The sequence below is a fragment of the Sciurus carolinensis genome, chromosome 10 (genome assembly GCF_902686445.1).
Source record: "Sciurus carolinensis chromosome 10, mSciCar1.2, whole genome shotgun sequence".
Classification (NCBI taxonomy): Eukaryota; Metazoa; Chordata; class Mammalia; order Rodentia; family Sciuridae; genus Sciurus; species Sciurus carolinensis.
The window spans coordinates 109,417,625-109,443,280 of NC_062222.1; the positions used below are offsets into that span (position 1 = coordinate 109,417,625).

Here is a 25,656-nt window from a genome sequence, read left to right on the forward strand (position 1 = left end):
GTCCCCTGGCCTCAGCTGGGCTGCGCTGGCTCATCCTTCCGGGAAACTTTGCTTGTCCCAGCTCTTTGCGCTCCGGAACCGGACGGGCCTGGGGTTCTCGGGGTCCCTTGCTATGCCTTTAGCCTACGCCCCGAGCGCCTTGCGGCTCCATGGAGAGGAGGTAGCTCGGCCGGTTGTGATTTTCTGGTTCTGCGTTGAACAGATTTCCCTGACCGTGTGGGTGGGAATGTGCTGTGATTTTAAAAAACAAACAATAACAACAACAACAAAACCCCTCCTTATAGAGGGCCAGTTTGGAAATGTGAATCAAACCCAAATGCATTAACTTTGGCCTAGAAAATGCAGTTGTCCTCAGTAAACAAAGGGGCAACGTGGGCGGACAGGGTTCTTTACTGTGGCTACTTAAGCCGGAAGCACTGTAATTGTCCCACAATAAGAGATCGGTGAAATACCCTACGGTGACTTCCAACAGTTGGATACGTTGTAGTTGCTAAAAATTATAAAGCAAGGCCGTGCAGGAAGGCCTTCTTTAATGTGTGGCTAAATATTAAGCTGGGGGGCGGGGCAGCAAACAAAGTGGAAGTGAAGTATGAACTACTTTTGTAAATATACATGTATCCATGTACAAAAATATATGTATATAAAATATACATGTATACATGCTGGGCATAAAAAGTCAGAAAAAAATTTAGATACAGTCTTTCTGAGTGATGTATTTAAGGCCAATTTTCTCCGCTTCAACCCTATACTCTCTTAAAAATAGCCTTGCTCTCATCCCTTCAATATCACTGCCATTTTTAATAATGCATAGATCCTATTGTAGTTTTTCTAAGCTTATATAAACACATGTATACAAAGACAGTTTAAATATGGCAAGATATTCACATATTTTGTAATTTTTCCTGCTTATCTATTATTGTCATCTTCATATCTATTTTGAGAAGTGCCTGATATTTTGTAATATGTTTGTATCACAGTTTATTTAATCATTTCCTTACTGATGAACAAATCAGGTCATTTCCAGCTCCTTCCTTAGGTTTTCCATATAAAATTTTTAAAAATTAAGCTAATGAATAGAAAAATCAAAAAGTTATCTTAATGTGAGGATGGTTGTGTGGAAGCTGCTTCCAATTCTGGTCAATCTGTTTGAATTGAGCCAGAACTTAGAACCCTGATTATCACTTGGCTCTGTTCCTTGTTTTTTCTGCCTCTAAAATAGAATAGAGAGCATGTTCTGAACCTTCCATTTCAGTTCTGAACCGTGAGTGGTATGGAATTGGGTTGTAAATGTGACAGGTGTGTTTCTGTTCACCTGGACTGCCACATGTATGCCATGATTTCTGCACCTGCCTGGAGAAAGCAAACACCTCTGCTACATGTACCTTCTGGGCCCTGCTGCTGGCCAGAGCCCAATCACATATTCCATTTTTAAAGGCTGATTTCCTTTTTCTTCTTTGCCCCAAACCACACCAGTTCAATAAAGAATTTCAATGAAACAATCCTAGCAACAAGGTATTTGTTTGTTTGTTTTGTAGTTTATTTTGCCAAATGCAAATTATGCCCTTTTGCTCAAATTTAGCTGCTTTCAAGCCTACCAGGTTTTATTTCAGATATTTTAATTTTTTGCAATTAAAAATTTTTTTTTTCCCATCATGCTGTGCTGGGGATTCCAACCGCAGTTTTTCCACCTGCAGCAATTTAAATTTTTTAAAATTAAATGCTTTGCAGTGTTTGAAACAAATGCATAAGTAAAGGATAATATGACAAATATTTATTTGTGTAAAAAAACTAGAGAATACTGTGATGATGCTTGAATTTAACAAATTTTAATTTTTGCCTTTTTATTTTAGAATCTTCTTTTAAAAGAAAAACATGTTGCAGATACACTTGAAACTTCACCCCTTCCGTTTTCCATCATCCCTGAAGGTAACCAGTGTCCTGAGATGGTTGTATATCCCTTCCCCCCATATTTATATGCATTTACTACATACATTTTCACTCATAAATGTATGTAGAATTGTTTTTTCAATGATTTAAATTTTATAAATAACATCCTGTACACTTGTTTACTTAAAATTATGTTTTTAGACTCACTCATGTTCATACATGTAACTCTAGGACATTTGTTTCAACATCTTTGTGGGATTCTCTTCCATGCCCCAATTTATTCATTTCCACACTGATGAGCATTTAGTGTGTTTCATATTTCACTCAATTACAGATATGCTGCAGGGCCATCTTTGTACACATTTTCTTGTATCCCAAGCTAAAAATGCAATGGCAGGGTCATCTTTACTAGATGTGGCTCAGTTGCCCTTCAATGTGGTTCAACCAATTATTCAACACAAAAACATCATATTAATATTACTCAGCCATAAAGAAAAATGAAATTATGGCATTTGCCGGTAGATGAATGGAACTGGAGACTATCGTGTTAAGTGAAATAAACCAACCCCCCCCCCAAAAAAATCAAAGGCTGAATGTTCTCTCTGCTATGTGGATGGTAGCACACCATAAAGGGTGGGGGAGGGAAGAATAGAAGTACTTTGGATTAGACAAAGGGGAATGAAGGGAAGGGAGGGGGATGGCAATAGGAAAGACAGTGGAATGAACGGGACATAACTTTCCTATGTTCATATGTGAACACAGCACCAGTGAAACTCCACATCACATACAACCAGAAGAATGGGAAGTTATACTTCATGTATGTGTGATATGTCAAAATACGTTCTACTGCCACATATAACTAAAAAGAACGAATAATTTAAAAATCATGTTACTGTATACAAGTATGCTTTAGGTACTGCAAATATAAGGAGCAAAGTCATGCCCTCAAAGAACTTATATTCTATAAAAAGGAGATGGACCCTAACTTAATATCAGCTGGCAGAATAAAAAAGGATAAAATTATAGAGTTTAAAGAATGATGGGTGAGAACCATGACTGCAGGGAAAGGCCTACACTGATAAAGTGGCATTTCAATATAGATTTAAGGGAGTAAAAGAGCGAATCAGGGTGATGTCTGGGGACAGCCTCAGGTGAAGGGAACTGCAGGAACGGTGAGGGAGCATGGTTGGTGCACTCACAGTGTGACTGGAGCAAAGGGAGGATGGGGAGGAGTCGAAAGGGATGAGACCAGAGAAGTCATGGACACTGAGATGGACACTGGCCAGGCTGTGTCCTTCAACTTTAGTAGAGATTTGGGTTTATACTTCAAGTGAGAAGGGGATCCTCACAGTTTTTAAGTAGCAGCATGCCATGATTCCGGTGTCTGTGTCTGGTTGGTTTGGGCTGAAATGGGTTTGAATGGGTACACAGAAGTGTAGAGGCAGGGAGGCCAGTTGGGAGGCCAGTGCAGCTATTCATGTGGGACAAAGCTGGCTTTAACCACCACAGAAGTAGTGGAAGGCGTAAGAGGTATTTTCCTTATGGATATATTTCAGAGAAACCCCAACAAAATTTGCTCGAGGGTTGGATGTAGCCTTTGACCAAAAGAGAAAGGAGTTACTACTCCAAAGATTTTGGCCTGAGCTACCGGAATAATAAAATATTATTTGTTGAGATGAAAAAGCTCACAACCCTGGCAGTTTTGGAGTTTGAGTAGTGAGAATTCAAGATTCAGGTTAGTGAATGTTTAGGAAGCAGTTGGATATAAGTCAGGAGTTTAGGGGAGAAGTCTGGGCTGAAGATAGTAATGGGGAGTCATCAACAAATAAATGATTTTGTCACTATGGACCAGGATGAGAGCGCATGGAATTAGAGAAAAGATGTTCACAACTGGGTCTTGGGTGTTTTATGTCAAAGAAATAAGGAAGACCCAGAAGGAGACTGGAAAGGAATACCAGTGCGTATGTAGGGAAATCAGGGATGGGGGGATAGTGGGAAGGGAGAATATGGGGTCCAAGAAGACAAGAAAGAAAACTTTTCAAAACCTTTCAATGGTGTATAAATGCCTGTGGTAGCTCAAATAAGATGAAAATCGAGAATTGACCATTGAATTTGGCAATGTCGCAGTCATTGGTGACCTTGAAAAGTGCTATTTCTCTTGAGTGGTAGGGAAGGAGGGAAGGAACCCTGATTGGAGTAGATTTAAGAGAATGGAGGGGGGATAATTAGAGGGGTAAAACAATTCTTTCAAGGAGTTCTGGTGTAAAGAGGAGAAAGGAAGAGAAGGTTGTGGGTGAAAAGAAGTTTTGTTTTTTAAGATGGGAGAAATTGTAGCATTATATGCTGATTGGAAATACTGCATTAGAGAGAAAAAAATAAGGTGTTGCAGAAGAGGGAGGATAGTTGCAAGAGTGAGTGCCTTAGTAGACAAGTTGGAAAGTGATCCAGGGCTCCAGGGGAGGGACAGGCTCTTGTATAGGGTTCATTCAGAAGGACAAAGGAAAGTGCAGGTGGGGACACTTTGGAGGACAGATACATGCTCTTCTGGTGACATCGGTTTTCTTTGAGAAAAAGGAAGCATCATAAGCTGAGAATGAGGAAGGGGAAAAGCTATGGGAAGTTGAAGGAGAGGAGGAGAGTGAGGGCGTTGAGAGGGGGTAGGAAGGCTACAGGATTGCTGCTCCCTCCTGAGGCTGGGACCCAGTCATCCATTGTGGTGAGACATGGTAAGTACATGTTTCCTCCAACTCTCTTCAGCCACTTGAGCTCAGTGAAGTCCGGTGGAGTATCGGGCTCAACTTGGACTGAGAAAAGAGGAAGAAGATAGCTGAGAGTGAATGCAGAGAAACGACTAAAGGAATGGAGCATGATGTTTCAGATAGGTGCCATGAGTTTGGGGAATTGTTGGCAGGAGACAGAGTTGGAGGGGGAGCTGGAAAGTGGGATGTGGCAACTGAGACTTTGGACTGGGTGTGGTCATAACAGTGTCTAGGATATAATCAGGGAAAGCCTGGCTGAGGCAAGGTCAAGACAAGACAATTGGAAGTGAGAATATCTAAGAACTGAGAGGCTAGGGGAAAGGAAGAATCTTTTTATAGCTACCAAAATATCTAGAATTATGAAATTGGTGATATTGGACTTAGTGTTGCTAAAGAACTAGATGAAGGAATGGGGCTCAGTAGGTGTTTGCAACCAGAAGGGGTCGGTCTGTAGAGAGGGACAGTGATCTGGAATCAAGGACACCACCTCTAGGCCCTGAGGTATGAAGGGTGCATTTGAGAAGACGTGCACCACTAGAGGGCACTGTGCTCAGGACAGAGCGCAGGTCTGGGTGTCGGATCCTCTGGGGGGTTGGAATGGAATCCCCGGACGAGCTTTTAAAATAGTCCGGATGCCTGGCGCCACTCAGACCATTTAAATCAGCATCTCTGGACGTGTGTGAGAATATGAGAGCTCCTGTTTTCTCACATTCTGACCAACATTTGGTCTACTAGATGTTCTAATTTTTGTCCATCTCAGGGGAGTACGAGTGGGTCTCCCGGTTGTCTTAATTTGCATTTTCCCACGTTCTAGAGAAGATGCACACCTTTTCATGTGTTTGAGCTATTTCGACTTCCTTCTCTGTTTATCCATCTGTTCATATCGTTGGCTCATTCCCCACCCTCTTGAGTTTAGTCACCTTCATATTGATTTGTTGGAAAACTCTATTTATTTTGGCTATTACTCCTTTTTGTTGACATATGTGTTACAAATGCATTCTTCCAGTCTGTGGTTTTTAAAAGTTTCCCCTAACCCAGCAGTGAATTTTAATTTTGGTATCAATATTTAAAATATGTTATCAATCTTATTCCCTGTGGTTTGTGTTTTTTATATCAATAATTGACTCATGACTCATTTCAAACCTCTGGGTAGACACTAGTGTTTACTATTAATTTTCTGGGGAAAGATAAAGATAGTTTTTTTGAAAAGTAATAACCATCACAATAATGCGTTGTTTCTCTGGATTGGGACAGAATGTTAGTTGGCCTTGTTATTTTACTTATGCCACATTGGCACCATTTTTTTAAAAAATTAAAGGAAGACATACATGGTAAGAAATAAAAAATTCTGACAGGATAAAAGGGCCTAAAATGGGGACTGTGAATCAGTCTTCTCAGTTCTTCTGCTGAAAGGTGACAGTTTCTTAAGTATCCTTTGAGGAAAAAAATATTATTATGCATATATCAGCATATGTATGTCGACCCTGAATTAATTTCCTGTGGCTGCCATAACAAATTACCACAAACTTCAGGGTTTGAAACAACAGCAATTCCTTTTCTCACAGTCCTGGAGGTCAGAAGTCCAAAATCAAAGTGTTGGCAGGGTCATGCTCTCTTCAGGCTTTGGCGACCCCAGGCACTCCTTGGCTGCAAATGCCAACCTCTGTTTTAAATAGCTTGCTTCTCTCTGCACCTGTCCTGTGCGTGCCTCGGAACATGGCCTGGTGGAAGGTGAGGAGGCAGACACTGGGACCTCACTGCCTGGGTTCAAATCCCAGCCCACTGGGAGCTGCAGTGAAAACACAAACCAGGTCCGCCCAGGGTCAAGCAAGGGCATAATGAAAATACTTATCTCATGACACTTCTTATGAGGGTTAAGTGAGTTAATCCTTGTAAGTACTCAGAACAATGCCTGGCAAAAAGATAACCATTGGATTCATGCAAATGATGTCCTATTCTCCACACTGTTCTGTTCTTTTTTGTTTGTTTTGTATTTTGGCGGTGCTGGGGATTGAACCCAGCATGCTAGGCAAGCGCTCTACCAACTGAGCTATCCCGGCAGCCCCCCATACAGTTCTGCACCTTGCTTTTCTTCACTTAATAGTCAGTCCTCCACTTTAGCGTTTAAAGACACGTGACTTACAAAGAATTCCAAACTCCTTAATTGTTACAAGTTCTCTTCTGTGTCAGTCACCGTTCCAGCCACTTGATATTCATTATCTTCCCTAAAAATCACAATAGCTACTCCCTTTTTGTGGATGAATAAATGAAGTCTCTGTGAGGTTAAACAACTTGCCCAGTTAGTGAGAGGTCAAGTAAGAATACAGCTCAGTTCTGGCTGTTTCTTCCTTAGTTCCACTGTCTTGATTGCAACCTGATTTTTGTGTTTTTTGTTCTCTCCTTAAAGACAGTTCTCAGGGTTACAAAAGCTACAATAAGAACACCAGCATTGTTATGCAATACGCTAACGGGACATATGCAACATGACCAAATCTGCAGTGACATATGCATGTGTGCATATTCATGTCTTTTCTAAGACTTTAGTCCAATGTTGCTGAAATTCCCTCAGAGCTACAGTTGACTCCTTTCTCTTCTGATTGTTTCCCAAATCTGGTTTCCCAGTGTCCTGCACACCTGCTTTCTCTCATGCCTCCTTTTGTACCCATCACTCCTGGCTGAGTTTCCTCAGGCTAAGATGACTTCCTGTTATGTTTGATGAGTAAGGATGAATAGTCAGACATTGACCACTCCCTTCCCCCTGAAAGCAGAAGTGATTCTGACCCAGATGTTCAACTTTTCCACTGGGCACATTGTACAGTCTTTTTTTTTTTTTTTTTTTTTTTTTTTGGCAGTGCTAGGGATCGAACCCAGGGCCTTGTGCTTGTGAGGTGAGCACTCTACCAACTGAGCTATCTCCCCAGCCCAATAGTCTTAACTTGTTTTTTGTAAAGATAAAATGATGCTGGCCTGTGAGATTAATTCTAGAATGATTATTTATCTTATGTCTACAGTTCTTTACAAAAACCTAAACAAGTGAGAAGTCTGGGAACTGGGATCCAGAAGAAGTAGCTGTTTAAAAATTCACCCTCTTTTTGTTTCAACCCTTATTGATATTATTCTAAATAGTCTTTAGAAAATTAAAATTTAAATTAGACCAGCCAGATCTTAGCATTATTTGCTATTCTAGAATTAAAAACTGAAATATATAATAATACCAAATGTTAATCAGAATGTGAGAAATCTGGATACAGTTCCTCTTAGGTATGGCTAAACAGGTATCAATGATTAAACTTTCCTTGCAAGCTGATTAAAAAAAAACAACAACAAAAACAACTTGCAGACCTAGGCTTATTTTCACTATCTCATCTAGTTAAAATAATGCTCAGGAATCGATTGATAATAGCAGATGCGATTATTCAGGAAATGTTAACTATGACCCACAGACCTGCTTTGCTCATGACCTTTAAAAAGTTTCTACTTTTTAAAAAGTAATTCCAGTAAGCGCCAACAGATGGCACCACACCATGTACGTGGTATTACTTTAAAGACTTGCGTTCGTTAAGTACTTATTTTTGTGCTTTTAGAAATTATTTTCTCTTCTTCTGAAAAAAGAAATTTTGGTAAGTAAAAATACTTTTGTGGCTTTTTCAAATTATGGTGCAAATGCTTCCAATAAGGAAGAGAATGCTTATGATTATGTGGGAAATAAGCTTTCTTGGAAATTTTTGCAAAATGACTTAGTTGTTCTTTTAATGTTTTAAGTATCCTTTGAATTGTACCCAAACAATAGTGTGTCTTTATGCGAGATTATAAAACAACCAGCACTTGTAGCAATAATTAAGGAAAAAACTAACTTTTGTTATTTATTTCTTCGGCTTCGATCTATAGTGTTTTCTCTCGTCATCTTTCTCTAGTTCCTGTTTTTATCGCTGATAGAGCACCTATCACAAGTTACACACTTTTGTAGTGTAACTGTGTGTGATCTCCCGAGTGCATGAACTGTGATAGTTTATTGGTCTGTATGTCACTAACTCACAAGCTTTTTTTTTTTTTTTTTTCTTTTTTGAATGAGTAGTCTTGGCACTCCGTTTCGTATTCATATCTCCAGAACCTAGCACCATTATTTAAATGGAGGAAGGGACCAGGACCAAGCTCTTCGTGATTTTCAATCCAGCAGTGCTAGCCTTTAGCTCCCTCCAGATCCCTTCCCTTAAGTTTGACAAAAGAAACTGTGTTTCTTTGTTGGCTTGATTATAAATTCTTTTCCTACACTTAACCTAACTTAATGTTTTTGTTTTCTTTTTTTCTGGTCCTTCCTTTCTTGTAGTTTTAATTTTTATAGGTCCCCTCCAACACCATTTGGTCTGAAAAAGTTTTTGTTAATTGTTTGTTTTTCTCTGCCTTTTCATTTGATGCATTAAATAAACAACTTTCAACTATCTCTTTTTACTTCCTTAGGAAAACAGTCACCTCATGAATTTCCTGTCTTTCAGTTCCACCCCCTTTTCAAATACCAAAGTTCTTGACTGGTTTAAGTGTGTAGGGTTGGAGCTGCGCAAGGCTATGAACACCTGGAGAGGAATATTTGTATTTTGGGTGGGTGTTATAAGCTTTCCAGTTCCCCACGTGTTGGCTGAATTTCTGTCCTCTGAGCCAGAGGCTGGACTCTGGGGGAGACCTGTAGGGTGGTCCTCATCCATTTCTATCAATTATCTACCATCGTGTTGAGGAAATTCCCTCTCTTTATATATGTATTAATTCTCCAAATAATACAAGCATGCATCTTTAAATATAAAGTATTTTATATAGGTTTTAATTAAAGACACCTCTTAAGTTGTCATAATATTTTGAGATTACAAAAAATGTTCAAAATTAGAAATTTTAGAGATATTTGAAAGTACTTTAAGAAAGAAAATTAAATTCATCTGAGATTCAGAGATTACAACTCTTAATATTTGGTGTGTTTCTTTATATTCCTTTTTCCCCTAGGTTTTGTGTTCATCCGTTTTAATCATATTTTACAAAGTTAGAGTCCCACTCATGACACAATTTGGTACTTTTATTCACTTAGCAGTTACTGCAGATTTTTTTTTCAAAGTGCTATCAGTATTTGAGACTGCATGTTATTCCATGTTATGGATGTGCCTTATTTGATTTAACCAGTTTCTACAGAAGACATTCTGATTTTTACAATTTTTCATCATGTCTCTAGAATCCTCATAGTCAATGTTTCTGTGCATATCTTTGATTATTTCTTTAGCAAATTCCTGGAAGTGGAATTACTAAAATAGGAGGAGGCATATTTTAAAGGAATTTATATAAACTACCAAATTACCCTTTATAAATGATGTACTAATTTCTCATTCCTGCTTAAGTAGTGAGAGTTCTTACTTTTTTCCCACTTATTAACAGTGGGTTATTATATTTCTGAGTTTTCCCAATTTGGTTGATGAATAAAAGTCTTATCTTTTAAAATCTTTTGGGAAACAAGAATTCTCATTCAATTCACTTTATCTTTTATTCTTAAGTATCTTAAGTTAAATTATAGAAATTCTGATATTTTATTCCTAAATGCTTCATTTCATATCAGTAATAACAAATCAAAAGTAACATTTATTTCTTAACAGCATTTAATGCCTAATGCCTGGCCTATCTCCCTTAGTCAGATATCTTTTCCTTTTTTAATTTCTTTTTTTCTTTGGGATGGGGGTAACCAAGATTGAACTCAGGGGCACTCAACCACTGAGCCACATCCTCAGCCCTTTTTTGTATTTTATTTAGAGACAGGATCTCACTGAGTCACGTCGTACCTCACTGTTACTGAAGCTGGCTTTGAACTCACCATCCTCCTGCCTCAGCCTCCCCAGCCACTGGGATTACAGATGTGCACCACCATGCCTGGCTCAATATCTTTTGTAGTGGGTCTATCTAAACCAAGTTCTAATCCAAGATCAGGAGATTCACCTAGATTTTATGTGCTATTTTGTTTTAATACGTGTGTGTGTGTGTGTGTGTGTGTGTGTGTGTGAGAGAGAGAGAGAGAGAAATTAGATCTTCATATGATAGACTTGATATTTTTGTAAATTATTTAGGCAAATATGTTCTACTTTATTTTGAAAGTTGAAAATTTGAAAAATACAGGCAAAAACTTAAGAGGAAGACAAAGCCCCTTTATAATCTTACCATGCAAAAGTAGTCATTATTAATATTTTGTTATGTATCTTACTGATTTTTCCACATGTATGTGTATATACTTACTTTGGTACTTCAAAAAAATAAATTGACTTTTATCATTTATGCATAGTGAGCATTTTTTAAGGAATTAGTTTTCCATTATTTTTTTCCTTTTTGGTGCTGGGGATTGAACTCAGGGCATCATGCCTGCCAGGCAAATGCTTTGCTACTGAGGTACACTCCCAACCCCTCATTATTTCTGAAGGCCACATAGTAATATTTAACTATATGGAGATACTGTTGTACTCTCTAATTGGTGCTGACAGTTTTTTAGTTGCTTCTCTTGGATTTTCCACATTGACAATCATATAATCTAAAAACAATAATTTTATTTCTCCATTTCAATATTGCTTCCTGTCATATCCCACACATCTCCCAGAGCCCTCATTACAGTGGCTAGAACTTATAGAAAGAACTATGTTAAATATGGCGGGCATCTTTTGAACTGACTTTAACCAGAATACTTTGGGGTAGGATATTGGTGAAAGTTGAATATTTGAATATTGAATATTTGAATATTCTTTATCAAATTTTCAAAGTATCTTTTAACTAGTTTAATTAAAATTGCATTTTTAATCAAAGATGAGTGCTGAATTTTATCAAGTAAATTTTTAGCCTCCATGGAGATGCTCATCTATGCTTTTGACTTACTGATGTATTTTGTCACAGATTTGTTAATAATGACCATCTTTACAATCCCAGAAACATCCTAATTGCTCATAGTGTGTCATTTCGTAAGAATACAGATAAATTGGTTGGAGTTTCTTCATTCTGAGCTTCTACCCATCCCCCAATGATTGGCATTTTTTTCTTTGGTTTGTATTTTTCAATAATTACTCTTAATTTTATAATAAACGTGTATTTCTAACAACGTTAATTTTTTTCCAGTGTTGGTGATTGAACCCGGTTCTCACACACATTAGGCAAGTGCTCTACCACTGAAGTACACTCCCAGCCTTAACAACATCTTGAATGAATCAGTCCCTATATCTTCCTCTCAATCAGGAAAGATCTCAACATGCTTTTTAGTGCACTTTCTCCCTTTCCCCATCATCTGCCTATTCAATTTAAGTTCCAAATTTTTATTGAAATATTTGTCATCAATATTTACTGGGACTTAGCAGTATCGTTAAGCATGGGGTCTGTGGGCCCATGCACCTCCCTCCTTGCTCTACCCAGGTACCTTCTCTTGTTGCTCTCATTGCTGTCGTGAACATCAGTGTCTGTACCCCGTCGTGATGCAGAAAGTGGCTCTCTGGCACGTGGCAGCTTTAGCCTAACGTACCTTCTGAGTTCTTGCATGCACTTGTTAATATTTATTCATCTTCTCTCGTCTGTCAGTGTGTTAACTGAAGGAACTTGATGTTCCCAGATGTCTTCTTGAATTTGTGGCTTCTGGTCTAATGTTGGTTGAAAACATAACATAGCTATTTTTATGGGAATTGTCAAAAGATGAGATACGGTCACTATAAGTAAATCTCTGGGATTAAAAATGGCAGAGTATGTGTGTCATTGCTCTGGTCTAAATATCTTTGTCCCTCCAAAATTCATAGGCTGAAACTCAGTCACCACTAAGATGGCATCAAGAGGTAGGGCCATTGGCAGTGATTAAGTCATGGGGGCAGGAGATCCAGATGCCACTTTGAGAGTTGAGTTGGCCATGGAGCCTTGTCTGACTTATTGATTGCACACTGTCTTCCTGGCTTTTGTCGTGTGTGAGCTGGTCGACACTTTTCTGTGCAATGCAGCACCAAATGACACAGACTCTTGAATATACATCTGAGTTCTGATACTGGATCCTTGTTTGCCCTTCTATACAATTTTAATCCCATTCCTTTGTCCTAGTCACAGACATGAGGTTGGTAGCTTCTTGTGGCTGATACCACCCCTCAGTCAGACATATATAACTGGTCTGGCCTGTCATAATTGTGTCTCCTGAAATGCAGCCTTGCACAGTGGTGTCATTTCTTCTGGGCCAGCTGCAGCTAATTTGGGTCAGGTGCAATTCATGGAGGAGTAGTACGTTCTGCCTCACGACAGGGATTTGGCCTCATTCTAACCTTCATCCACTCTCACATAAGAATGTATTTCCTCTCCTGTTTCACAGAGCTTTAGCCATCAAGCCACAGGTGGATCAACCTCCAGACCAGGCCACATGACTTACCTACCACCTTCCTCCTCATCCTTTCCATCTCATGTTGCCTTGGCCAACCTGAGCTGAGGATCTGAAAGCCTACCTCTATATCAGTGCTGTTCTGTAGGACCCACCCGGAGGCCTCAGCCTCAACCAAGCATTCAGACTCATGAAGCTCCGTTTCCTACCTGGTATTTATAGTTCATGCCTAGTGCCTCCAGGTGGGATGTGATTTACCATTCAGGGGTCATTTTTACAGTAAGTAATGTTGCCTGGTAACATAGCTGACATTCTACTTGTCTCAGATTTTCAGAACAGAGTCAGAAAATTAACCCAAGGTCATGGGAATAGGGAGACAAATGGAAAAGGAGAGAAATGATTATTTTTTTTTTGGCCTTCAATCATGGGGAGATGGTTGAGTTTAGTCCCAAATGAATACTGGCACAGACTCCTGAGAATGTCATATAGTTTCTGAGACTGGTTCCTTGCTACACCTTTGCACAATTTAAAACAATCAAACTGGCTAATGTAATGTTTTAGGGTAGGGATAAAGGACGGTCCCTTTAAGTAGAACGAACCATTTTTTAGGGGGTACAGTTAGAAGGGACCCCCTATGGTCATATAGTTAACTTTTAAGGCAGTTGATTTAAAGTTTTCAATGCCTGTGCTCCTTCTGGGATAATTTCTATTAGTTAATTAATTAAGTTTTCAATAAATGGGCTTTATTTTTTAGAGCAGTTTCAGTTTTACAGAAAAAAAAATAAGCAAATGGTACGAAGTTCTCATACTTCTCCTTTCGCCACCACTATTTTAAAAAATAGTTTTCCCTTTTATAATATCTGGCATTAGTGTGGTACATTTGTTGCCACTGATGAACTAATATTGATATGTTATTATTAACTGTGCTTTCCCGTTCGAGTTCAGTCTTTGTGCTGTCTAGTTCTATAGTTTTGCCAAATGTATCCACCATGACAATATCATACAGAATAGTTTCACTATCTTAAAAATCCCCTGTGCTTCACCAATTCATCTCTCCCTCTTCTACCTTCTCCCTCCCTTTGAACCCACAGCAACCCCTGATCTTTTTATTACACCTTCAGTTTTGCCTTTTCCTGAATGTCATGTATTGCAATCAGTGTGTAGACTTTTCAGACTGGCTTCTTAACTTTAGCAATATGCATTTGAGGTTTTCCTATATCTTTTCATGACTTCATATCTCACTTCTTTTTATTATTGAATATCTCACTCCATGAATGGACCACTTTATCTTTTCATATATTGAAAAACACCTTGTTGCTTCCAGTTTGGGGCAGTTATGAATAAAACTCTTAAACATTCACATGTAGGTTTTTGTGTGGACATCAGTTTTTGATTCATTTGGAAGTCAACAGGGTCATATGGTAAGACGTGTAAGAAACTGTCAGATTGTCTTGCAAAGTGGCTGTACCCTTTTGCACTTCCCACCAGCAATGAATGAGAGTCCTGTTGCTCTATATCTTCTCCAACATTTGTTGTTTTTTAATTTTAGCCATTCTCAGCAACATCTCACTATTGTTTTAAATTGTAATTCCCTGATGACATATAATGTTAAATATATTTTCATATGTCCATGTCTTATTTGCATATCTTCTTTGGTAAGATGTCTATTAATATCTTTTGCCCATTTTTAGTTATGTCTTTATTTTCTTACTGTACTACTCAAGAATTATTTGCATATTTTGGATCCAAGTCCTTTATCAGATATATATTTTTCAAATATCTTCTCCCAGTCTGTGACTAATCACTTTCTTAGAGTTGTTTGCAAAGCAGAAATTTTTAATAGCATCCAACTTAGTTTTTTATTTCATTGATTGTGTTTTTAAAGTGGTATCTAAAAAGTCATTGCCAAACTCAAAGTCACCTACGTTTTCTCTTATGTTATCTTCTAGAAGTTTTATCATTTGCTTTTTACATTTAGTTCTGTGATCCATTTTGAGCTATTTTTTGGTGAAAATTGTGTCTAGATGATTCTTCCTCTTGCAAGTAGATATCTATTTGTTGCAGTAACTTTTTTTTTTTTTTGCAATACTGAGGATTGAACCCAGGGCACTCTACTACCCAGCTACACTTTTTTAAAAAATAGTTTTTAGTTGAAGATGGACACAATATTTATTTTTATGTGGTGCTGAGGATCAAACCCAGTGCCCTGCACATACAAGGCAAGTGCTCTACCACTGAGCCCCAGCCCCAGCCCCCAGCTGAGCTACACTTTTTATTTTTTATTTTGAAACAGGATTTCATTAAATGCTGAGGCTGTCCTCTAACTTGAGATACTCCTGATTCAACCTCCCAAGAATCTGGGATTACAGATCTGTACCTCTGCACCTGGCTCCAGCAACACTTGTTAGACAGACTGTCCTTTTCCTTTGAATTGGCTTTGCTTCTGTGTCAAAACTCAGTTGAGGGGCTGGGGTCGTGGCTCAGAGTTAGTACACTTGCCTAGCATGTGTGAGGTGCTGGGTTGGATTCTCAGTGTTGCATATAAAGGCCCATCAATAACTAAAATCAAAAAACAAAACTCAGTTGACTATTTGTAGGGGTCTGTTTCCAAGATCTGTATTCTGTTCCATCAAACTATTTGCCTCTTCTTTGGCTAACACCACACCATCTTGATTACTGTAGCATTAGAGTGAGACTTGATATTGGGTGTGTCATTTCTTTGACTTTATTTTTTTAATTACTCCTCCAACCCATGAGTGGACAATACTTTTTTTTTTTCTTAAAGCCAAACCTTTTTTCTAGAAATTTTATAGTTTAAATAGTCTAATGCAGTAACTAGAAATCAGATTCTCACCCTTCCTCAAGGCTTCTTGTTGCTGCCTCCTGTGAGTTGTAATTGGTCACTTATTCAGCGACTTTTCTAAGCTATTTTTGGAATGACTGTATGTCATCTGTGGACAGTGAATTCTCTGTTCTGTTAGCTCAGTGGTCAGCTAGTGATGTGAAATTTCCTCAGACACCTGGAGCAAAAATCAAACCAAACCAAACATGAAGATCAAAATTCAACTCCAGATCTTTGCATACTGGCTCTGAGTTGGAATCCTTCTGCCTTAGTCTTCACTTTCTGCTCAGGTGGAGCCTAGACAATCAGTAAAAGTTTAGACTCTCCTTGGGTCTTCTCTGAGCCTGTGTCCAGCTCCAGACGACTTGTGAATTCGTTGGCATACATGGAACTTTCAAAGCCTCTGTTCTCCTGCGTATTTCTGTTCCCAGCCTCTTCCCTCCTTGGCTTTATGGTGGGTCTATGGCTTGTCCATCTGTTCTCTCTTTCCCCATGTGACTGCAGCTAGTATATTTGCCTTTAAATCTTTCCCACAAACACCACCCAGGAGGTTGCTCCGACTCTTAAAGTTCTGACATATGTGAAGCAAAGACAACCTCAGAGTGAATCATTAGGCAGCACTGGACAGGTCAAAACACATGGCCATGGTTCCTTGTGATCCCCTGGCACCAGCAAACTGTGTAACAGGGAAAGAATATCACAAAATAATTTGGGGACAGAAATGACTGTGATTGTGAATGAAGAAACCATTGAGATTTTAATTAGTGGAAGTTTGAAAGCAGCCATTCAAACTTTATTCATCTTACTATATATTGTATTTCTAGAAACTGGACTCAATTCAAAATGGTCTGAAGAACAGCAGCCCTTGAGAGCCATTGCATCATGACCCCAGACAGAGAGCCTGCTGTCAGAAACCTTCGCTTTGTTTGTATCATTGTGATCTTGATAGCTGGATTCATACTCCAGGTTTCTGATGAAAATGAACTTACAGTTGACATGGCAAAAGTAGGCCTGACTCAGGTTCCGAAAGACCTGCCACCAAGAACCGAAGTCTTAGATATATCTCAAAACTATATATCTGAGCTTCAGCTCTCTGACATCAGCTCTTTGTCAGGACTGAAAGTTTTACGACTTTCCCACAATAGAATCCAGAGACTTGATTTTAGTGTTTTCAAGTTCAACCAGGACCTGGAATATTTAGATTTATCTCACAATCAATTGCAGAAGATATCTTGCTACCCTGTTGTGGGTATTAAGCATTTAGATCTCTCATTTAATGATTTTGATGCTCTGCCCATCTGTACGGAATTCAGCAACTTGACACAATTACATTTCTTAGGATTAAGTGCTACGAAGTTCCAGCCATTAGATCTGCTACCAATTGCTCACTTGCATCTAAATTCCATTCTTCTGGATTTAGGAGGTTATTATGTTAAAGAAAATGAGTCAGAAAGTCTTCAAATTCTGAATACAAAATCACTTCACTTTGTTTTTCACCCAGAGAGTTTATTCTCTGTCCAAGTGAACATATCAGTTAATACTTTAGGGTGCTTACAGCTGACAAATATTAAACTGAATGATAAGAACTGTCAAGTCTTCATTAAATTTTTATTGGAACTCACTAGAGTTCCAACATTACTGAACTTTACTCTCAAACACATCGAAACAACTTGGAAATGCTTGGTTAGAGTTTTTCAATTCCTTTGGCCCAAACCTGTGGAATATCTTAATATTTACAATTTAACAATAGTTGAAAGCATTGAACAAGAAGATTTTACTTATTCTGAAACAACACTGAAAGCATTGAAAATAGAACATATTAAAAATCAAGTTTTTATCTATTCACAGACAGCATTATACACAGTGTTTTCTGAGATGAACATTATGATGTTAACCATATCAGACACCAATTTTGTTCATATGCTTTGTCCTCGGGCACCAAGCACATTTAAGTTTTTGAACTTTACCCAGAATGTGTTCACAGATAGTGTTTTCCAAAATTGTTCCACTTTAGTGCAACTGGAGACACTTATCTTACAAAAGAATGGATTAAAAAACCTTTATAAAGTATCTCTAATGACAAAGAATATGTCATCTTTGGAATTACTGGATGTTAGCTGGAATTCTTTGGAATCTCATAGACTTGAGGAAAATTGTACTTGGGTTGAAAGTATAGTGGTGTTAAATTTGTCTTCAAATACACTCACTGACTTGGTTTTTAGATGTTTGCCTCCCAAGGTCAAGGTACTTGATCTTCACAATAACAGAATAATGAACATCCCTAAAGATGTCACCCATCTGGAAGCTTTGCAAGAACTCAACGTAGCATTCAATTCTTTAGCCGACCTTCCTGGGTGTGGTACCTTCAGCAGCCTTTCTATACTGATCATTGAGCATAATTCGGTTTCCCAGCCATCAGCTGATTTCTTCCAGAGTTGCCAGAAGATTAAGTCAATCAAAGCAGGGAACAACCCTTTCCAATGTACATGTGAGCTAAGAGACTTCGTCCAACATCTAGACCAACTACCAAGAGAGGTGGTAGAGGGCTGGCCTGATGCCTATAACTGTGACTACCCAGAAAGCTATAAGGGAACCCCACTAAAGGACTTCCATGTGTCTCCATTATCCTGTAACACAGGTCTGCTGATTGTCACCATTGGGGCCATCGTGCTGGTGTTGGCTGGTACTGTGACCTTCCTCTGCCTGTACTTGGATCTGCCCTGGTATCTCAGGATGGTGTGTCAGTGGGCCCAGACTCGGCACAGGACTAGGAATGTCCCCTTGGAGGAACTCCAAAAAACTCTCCAGTTCCATGCTTTTATTTCATACAGTGAACATGATTCTGCCTGGGTGAAAAATGAACTAATACCTTGCCTAGAAAAAGAAGATATACAGATCTGTCTCCATGAGAGAAACTTTGTTCCTGGCAAGAGCATTGTGGAAAATATCATAAATTGTATTGAGAAGAGCTACAAGTCCATCTTTGTTTTGTCCCCCAACTTTGTCCAGAGTGAGTGGTGCCATTATGAGCTCTACTTTGCCCACCACAATCTCTTTCATGAAGGGTCTAATAACTTAATCCTGATCTTGCTGGAACCCATCCCACCCAATAGCATTCCCAGGAAGTATCACAAGCTGAGGGCTCTCATGACACAGCGTACTTACTTGGAATGGCCCATAGAAAAGAGCAAACGTGGACTTTTTTGGGCTAACATCAGAGCTGCTTTTAACATGAATTTAACACTAGTCACTGAAAATGATGATGTGAAAATTTAAAGTCAGGAAATCCAAATTAAGAAACAACCATTAACTTGAACTCTGATGAACATTATGGTTTTTCTAGCTCCTATCTGGACATGCTTCCATATCCTCAAAGTCTTTGAGGAAGACACAATGAAAACCTTCTTTCAACTTAGCTGGGGTATTAGGTTTGGGGTGGGAGTGAAGGCGATGTTCATTTTGCCAATTAGAGACAGCTTAGTCTGTCTCTTCCTGTTTACTCCCTGTTTTCACATTGAAACGTTATTTTGAGTAAATGCTCATTCAAAAATCTTTCTTCCCCAGTCTCCTTTCCCAAATTTCCCAAATGAAAGAGGGAAAGGAGACTGTGGGCAGAAAATGGCATGGCTTCATGTCAGCAAAATAGGAATCAGCCTCAGAACTGTATACTCTGGTCCTTGGAGCATCCTCTGAATCCTCATTGGACTCTGGGTAAGTTTTATCATCCTAAGCTTTGGGGCTTAGGAAAAATATTAGACAAGTTATGGAATATAAGAGAGCATTTTTTCTACATTTGAGTACTAGTTTATTAATTTTTTGACTCTGCCACACAAATATGTAATTAACCATTGGAAACTCATGGCATAATAATATATGTATATAAAAGGAAATTTGGCCTTCAGTTTTAGGCTGTTGACATGAAAGACTTGGGTATACTTGCTTGCCAAAGAAACTGAGAGTCAAATTTATGTGTAACTGGATATCAAATGGGGTTTTTCTTGTAGTCTTAGTATTTTGCCTAAAGCCCAAAACCAACAAAAGGCAATAAATGCTCCCATATTTCACACACATATATGAGACACAGCCAGGCTGGACTTCCTAAAAGAGCAGAAAAGAGCTAGTAATTATTAGTCCACATTGCCATCTCCAGAAGACTCAATTCAAAAGGTTGATTTAGAGAGTCATTAAGTGGAGACTCCAAAACATGGTGAGATTGCTTTGAATTCTCCAAAAGGCAAGCGAGAGGGACTCCAAGCATGGTAGGAAAGTAGTCTGGCATTCCCCTCCTGGAACAGGAGTGTAAGATCCATGCATCAGGGAAGGTGTGATGTGAGAGCTCTTGGCATTGTCAAGAGCTTGACAAGCACCTCCTGGAGTTTGGGGTGCGAATGGGCATTGTGGACAAAGGGACTGGTAAATAGTTCTTGGTAAATATAGGTGCTGCATAAGTATTCATTGTTGAATGAAGAGATGTGTGCCCTCTCCTTGCAAAGGTCTGGGAACTGCTGGAACATAAGATGGCAGAGATGACCAAGGTAAAGTAAAGCAATTGGTTACACTCCTTCCTCCCTTCACTGAAAGGAAGGTCTGAGCTAGGGAAAAGGATGAGTTTTGAATGAGTTTTTGAGTGTGAATTGCTGTTAACTTGAATTCATCCTGATCCTTTAATCCTGATATAGAAGTACAATTACAAAAATGAGACTTGAGAATTATTAGAATGTATGGGATCTTCCCAAGATCAGGTGTTGTGGAGGAAGATCGGGTGCAACCTGGTCGTGAGACAATAGCTAGAGAGAAAAACCAGGTTCTTTCCTTCTGGATTTTATTCATTCAAGAAGCCAGTTTCATAATGAACGAATCACTGTAAAGAAATAAATCTTAATGAAATTTCAGTACTCCTCTCTGTCTACATTAGCTCTCCCTTGCTTTTTTGGAGAACACTTTTTTTCCTTCATAGGCCCTGGTCCAAATGGAAAATTCTTCCTCCGCTACTGTTGAACTGTTTCCTAGACTAACACCAACCAACACCACCAACAAAAACCTGTGGCACAGATTTTAAATGATTGAACTTTTTAAATGTTATCAATATGTTTTCCACAAAATTTGTTGACATTAAAATATAGAATCGTAATATTTTTAAAAAGAATTAAAGTCTACACTTTTGTGATGTATGAACACACACACCTATGAAAGGTTTATCATAAGGGATTCATTTCTTTTTAGATAAAGATTTCTTTCTCCATGAATCTTCTACTTCCACTTGAATTCTGGTTGCAAACACCAGGTGCCAACTGAGAAAAAGGGTATTTATTTCAAAAATATAGTGTTATCTCAGAACCCAAAGGCAGGGACAGAGCTGAGCTCTGAGAAAGTTGGAAAGCGGAGTGATCAACTGCCCAAACTTTCTCTCCATCTCCAGTGTCTCCAACGGGAACGAGATGACTGTGGTGGGTTGGGTATAAGGGCAGAGGAGAGGGAATGGGATTGCCTTTCCTGTAACAATTACTGAGAAGGGCAGTGGATTGTTCTCTAGGGCCGCCATAACAGAATACTGCAGACCGGGTGGTTTAAATAACAGTTTTCTCACAGTTCTAGAGATTAGAAGTCTAAAATAAACTTCTGTGCCAGAAGGGTTGGTTTCTGGTGAGACCTCTCTTCCTGGCTTTCAGATGACTACCTTCTTTCTCTGTCCTTACAGGTCTCTTCTCTGTGTGCACACATCCCTGGTGTCTCTTCCTCTTCCTATAAGGACACTATTCATATTGGATTAGGGTCCCATCCTAGGACCTCATTTAACCTTAATCACCTCTTTCTGGGCCCTGTTTCCAAACACAGTCACATTCTAAGGTACTGGGAGTTAAGGCTTCAATATACAAATTTAGTGGGGGCACAATTCAGTCCATAACACGGTTACACAGATAAATTGAAAAATGTTGTGACAGAGATTATTATTCATCACCAATAATTGCCATCCTCTTGTGTGATACTAGATGGCTCCAGTTTTATCAGGACACCTGACAACCCAGCTGGAGGCTACGTTTCCCAGCATTCCTTATAGCTTCATGTGGACGTGTGACCGAACTCTTAGCAATGGGATGGAACTGGAAACTCTGTGCCACTCTGGGTCATGTCTGTAAGAAAGATCAGTGTGGCTTCCTCTGTCATTTCCACTTTGCCATTTGATGAAAGGGAAGAACTGGAAAAGCCATTTAGAACCTAGAGGTGAAAGTCACATATTGAGGATGTGCTCTTCATTCTGTCATCTCTCACTACCCAGGCCAGTCTCTCAGCACGTCCTGGACTGCTCAGCTCTGTTATGAAGAGAGAAGTAAACTTCCATCTATTTAAGACGTTTTGGATTCCTTTGATACAGCCTCTTAGTCCATACCCTTAAGAATTCGGCCATCTGCAGCAGAATAATGGTACCGCTTTCTCTGACACCCCCCCCTCCCGTGTGGACCTACTATGAGAGAACAGTGTGCTTGTTCCCTGCAAACTTGGGCAGAGCATCCATCAGTCTGAGGCACCAGGATCAACCTGTGCTGCTGCAAAGCCTCCTGTGGCCTCCTTGCTCTTACTCTTGCCTCACACATTTTCAAATAGCAATTGGAGTCAGTTTTTAGATGTAAATTACGTGAGGCCATTCCCAGAGGCCATTCCCATGAAAACCTTCTAATGAACCTCTCTTTGCAGTTGGAGTTGAGTCAAACTGTGGGATGCTATCATGATCTGCCTCCTACCTCTCTCCACGTCCCCTCTGCTTCTACTCCAGTCCAGTTGCCTTCTGGCTGACCCCCCAGTGCATCACACTGGTTCCCCACTGTGTCACCATTACACCTGGCCATGCCACTTCCCCTGCTGAGATTAGTCTCCCTGAATAGCTTAGCCTGTCCTCATCGTTCAAATCCCAATGTCACCTCCAGAGGGCCTCCGTCCTTCTAAAGCAGCCGGCCTCCGGTCACTGTGGGGTCCTTTTCTCCTGTTCATTTTCTTCGCTGCACATCACTCTGCAATTATCTTGTTTACTTGTTTACCTGTTTTCTCAGTTTCCCTCCACCGAAATGCAAACTGCAGTTAAATGGGAACCTTCTCCATGTGTTCACTGCTTCTTTCTGGTGCTGAGTGGACAGTGCATCGTCCGTGGTAGATACACAGTCAAAACCTGGCAGAAGGAGTTGCCCTGACTGGTCACAACATCTTTAAAGTCCTCAATGCAAACGTGGCTCTGTGGACTACAGCAGGGGCGGCCCTGGTGGTGTTTGAGCTGCCCTGCTGGTGGACTGGTCCCCCAGGCTACCAAGAGAGTTGCCCTTGACCTTGGACACCTGTAGCATCTCTGCTGGGGTGTCCCCAGGCTTGTCTCCACAGGCCATTTGCTGAGGTGAGAGGACCCCAGGTTTAACCTGATGTTGGGAGAAAGGAACACTTCCTGCAGAGACTGGGCAATGCGTCCCACACCCGGGTGAGGCCTACACCCCATGCCAGGCACCTGCAACTCCTTCTGTCTTCGTGGAACAAGCCCTTCTGTTGAGGCGGTTGTAAAAGTGACCCTGATTCGATCAGTACATATGCTGTATACCTGTGTAGAAATATTACACTGTACCTCTTAAATATATACAATCATTTCATGTCAATCAAAATTTTAATAAATGTGTATTCCAGCATCCCTAATAGATTTTAAATGTTCTCACCACAAAGTAAAGATAAGTATGTGAGGGGATGGTATGTTGATTAGCTTGATTTACCCATTTAACAGCGTATACATGTACCACAGCCATTATACCCCTAAACATGTAAAATTATTTTAAATTAAAAATAAAATCTAAAAACAACAGAAAAATTTGCCCTCCAGTATTTCTCAGTGAGATAAAAAATGGACTGAGAAAAAAAAAAAGGAAACAACAACAAAAACAGAATTGCATACAGGTAGCGTCATTTTATTTGTATTTGTGCTATACTTTCATGTGCCCCCAACCGATTTGCTAGTTTGTAAAGTTCGCCATAACATGTTTACAATTATTAACACTGTGATGAGAATAAAGGTTGGATTCCTTAATAAGGTGATGATTAGGAGGAGAGGGACATGGCCAAGATGAACTTTGATGAGGGAAGGAGTCATCCATTTGGACTGCTGTAACAAAGTGCCATAGACTGGATGTCTTATGTCTTATAAACACAAGAAACTCATTGTTCACAATTGTGGAGGCTGGCAAGTCCAAGATCAAGGTGCTGGCAGACTCGGTGTCTAGTGAGGGCCATCTTTCTGGTTCATAGACTTTCAGCTGTGTCCTGGTACACCAGGGAGGAGTGAAGGAGCTCTCTGAGTCTCTTTTATAAGGACCCTAATCCCACCCTCATGACCCAATCACCACCCCAAAGGCCACCTATTACCATTCCTTTGACGATTAGGATTTCAATGTGAAAATTTTTTTCACAAACATTAAGTCTTGGCAAACAGGATGGGAACACTAGGTGATTGATCAGCGAGGGCTGCGAGGATGAGCCCTGTTGAGAGGTGTCTGGACAACGGTGGGCAGCGTGAGGGTCCACAGCATGTGGCTAGGAAGCCACGGCGGGTGCAGAGTTGGAAGAGGAAGGGCACCATGAGCAGAGGGAGCATCAGTGGGCTTGATGGGTCAGTTCCCTCGGTTGTTGTAAAAATGACCACCACACAGTGCTTATGACAATGGAAATTGACTTCTCAGGGTTCAGAAGGCCCAGAGTCAGAGATCAAGGTATTGGCAGGATTCATAACTTCCGGAGGCTCAGGCCTCTCTCCTGGCTTCTGTGTTTGCTGGCAGTCCTTGGTGGTGTGTGACTTCGAGATGCATCGTTCGGCCTATGCGTCCATCTCTACAAGGTCTTCTCCGCAGTCTCTGTGTCTCTCTTTTTCCATCTTTTACAAAGATATGCTAGTTGGATTTAGGGGCCTCCTCAATCCTTTGTGATCACACCTTGATCCTTAGTTTAATCACATCTGCAAAGACTGTCTCCAATAAGGTCCTATTTTGAGGCTCCAGGTGGACCTGAATCTTCCTGGGAGAGGGGACCACTATTCAACCCTCTACCCTGGGTTGGCGTGACTGTCTCTGGTGGCCTGGAGACTCCACTGAGCGTTGTAGCAGGGGAAAAGGATTTTCTAAGGGAGAGGTGTTGAGAACGGGGTGCCATCCATGCAGCCCTCTTGTACAAACAAGCTATTTCGTGAACTGGGCCCCCAGGAAAAGGGCGTGCAAGCACCGAGGATCCAGCAGCCGCAGCGGCGCCTTCGAGGGCCAATACAGGTCAAATGGGATGTGCTGGGCCCCAGGTTTATCAAGGCTGTTCAGAGATATCTATCTGGGGAATGTGTAGCTGTCTGGAGACCCCATCTATCAAGGACAGGGCAGCCTAGCCCTGACCCCTCTCCCTCCTAATTCACTCCCTCCCTCCTCCCTGCTCCCTCCAGGACCGTTCAGTTTTGGCGGGACCCAATAAGATTCAAATAAAGTGGAGGGACCAAACCAAAGGAGGACAAATATTTAGCTATCTGAATTTTAACCAATAATGTAGAGGTCCTTGTGTATGAATGCTGAAAAAGCTCTTAAATAGAGCGCTTTCTCGTCACTTGGGGCCCTTCCCTCCGCAGCCATTGTATCGGTCTGAGGGGCTGGTCGCGGTCGGTCGCTTTAATAAAACCTCGTTGTGTGATTTGCATTACTGTATGTTCACTTTGACTCTCCCGGGATTAGTCAGAAGGGGACCCTAACAGAGGGAAGAATCTGAAAGGGGCTGCTCGGGGAGTCAGAGGTATGAGGAGTGAGAGAGGCAGAGACTAGAAT

At 40.2% G+C, this 25,656-nt stretch overlaps 2 protein-coding genes across 12 annotated transcripts in view; both read left to right on the plus strand.

The window, feature by feature from the left end:
- Positions 1–98: 98 nt before the first annotated feature.
- Tlr6 (toll like receptor 6) lies at positions 99–23,656 on the plus strand. 6 transcript variants are annotated; one of them, XR_007110456.1, is made up of 4 exons: positions 99–160; positions 1,851–1,926; positions 16,660–21,682; positions 21,826–23,656. XR_007110456.1 is itself a non-coding variant. In XM_047565942.1 (3 exons), exon 3 carries the CDS (start codon positions 16,718–16,720, stop codon positions 19,109–19,111), a length of 2,394 nt encoding a protein of 797 aa, XP_047421898.1. In that variant the 5' UTR covers positions 99–160; positions 1,851–1,926; positions 16,660–16,717; the 3' UTR covers positions 19,112–23,656. The 6 variants fall into 6 exon arrangements, 3 of the variants coding, with proteins under 3 accessions (XP_047421898.1, XP_047421899.1, XP_047421900.1); XR_007110457.1 differs by having other exon boundaries at positions 16,660–19,546; positions 21,534–23,656; XR_007110458.1 differs by having other exon boundaries at positions 16,660–19,546.
- The window catches only part of Tlr1 (toll like receptor 1), a 62,398-nt gene continuing 36,882 nt past the window's right edge, over positions 141–25,656 (plus strand). For all 6 annotated transcript variants that reach the window (XM_047565936.1, XM_047565931.1, XM_047565932.1 and 3 more), the window contains exons 1-2: positions 141–160; positions 1,851–1,926. The gene's annotated coding sequence lies outside the window, so the exon portion shown is untranslated. The remainder of the gene's footprint in view (positions 161–1,850; positions 1,927–25,656) is intronic.

Bases quoted from the DNA above. Each gene is read 5' to 3' on its own strand.
- Tlr6 (XM_047565942.1), top strand. From the start codon at position 16,718: ATGACCCCAGACAGAGAGCCTGCTGTCAGAAACCTTCGCTTTGTTTGT.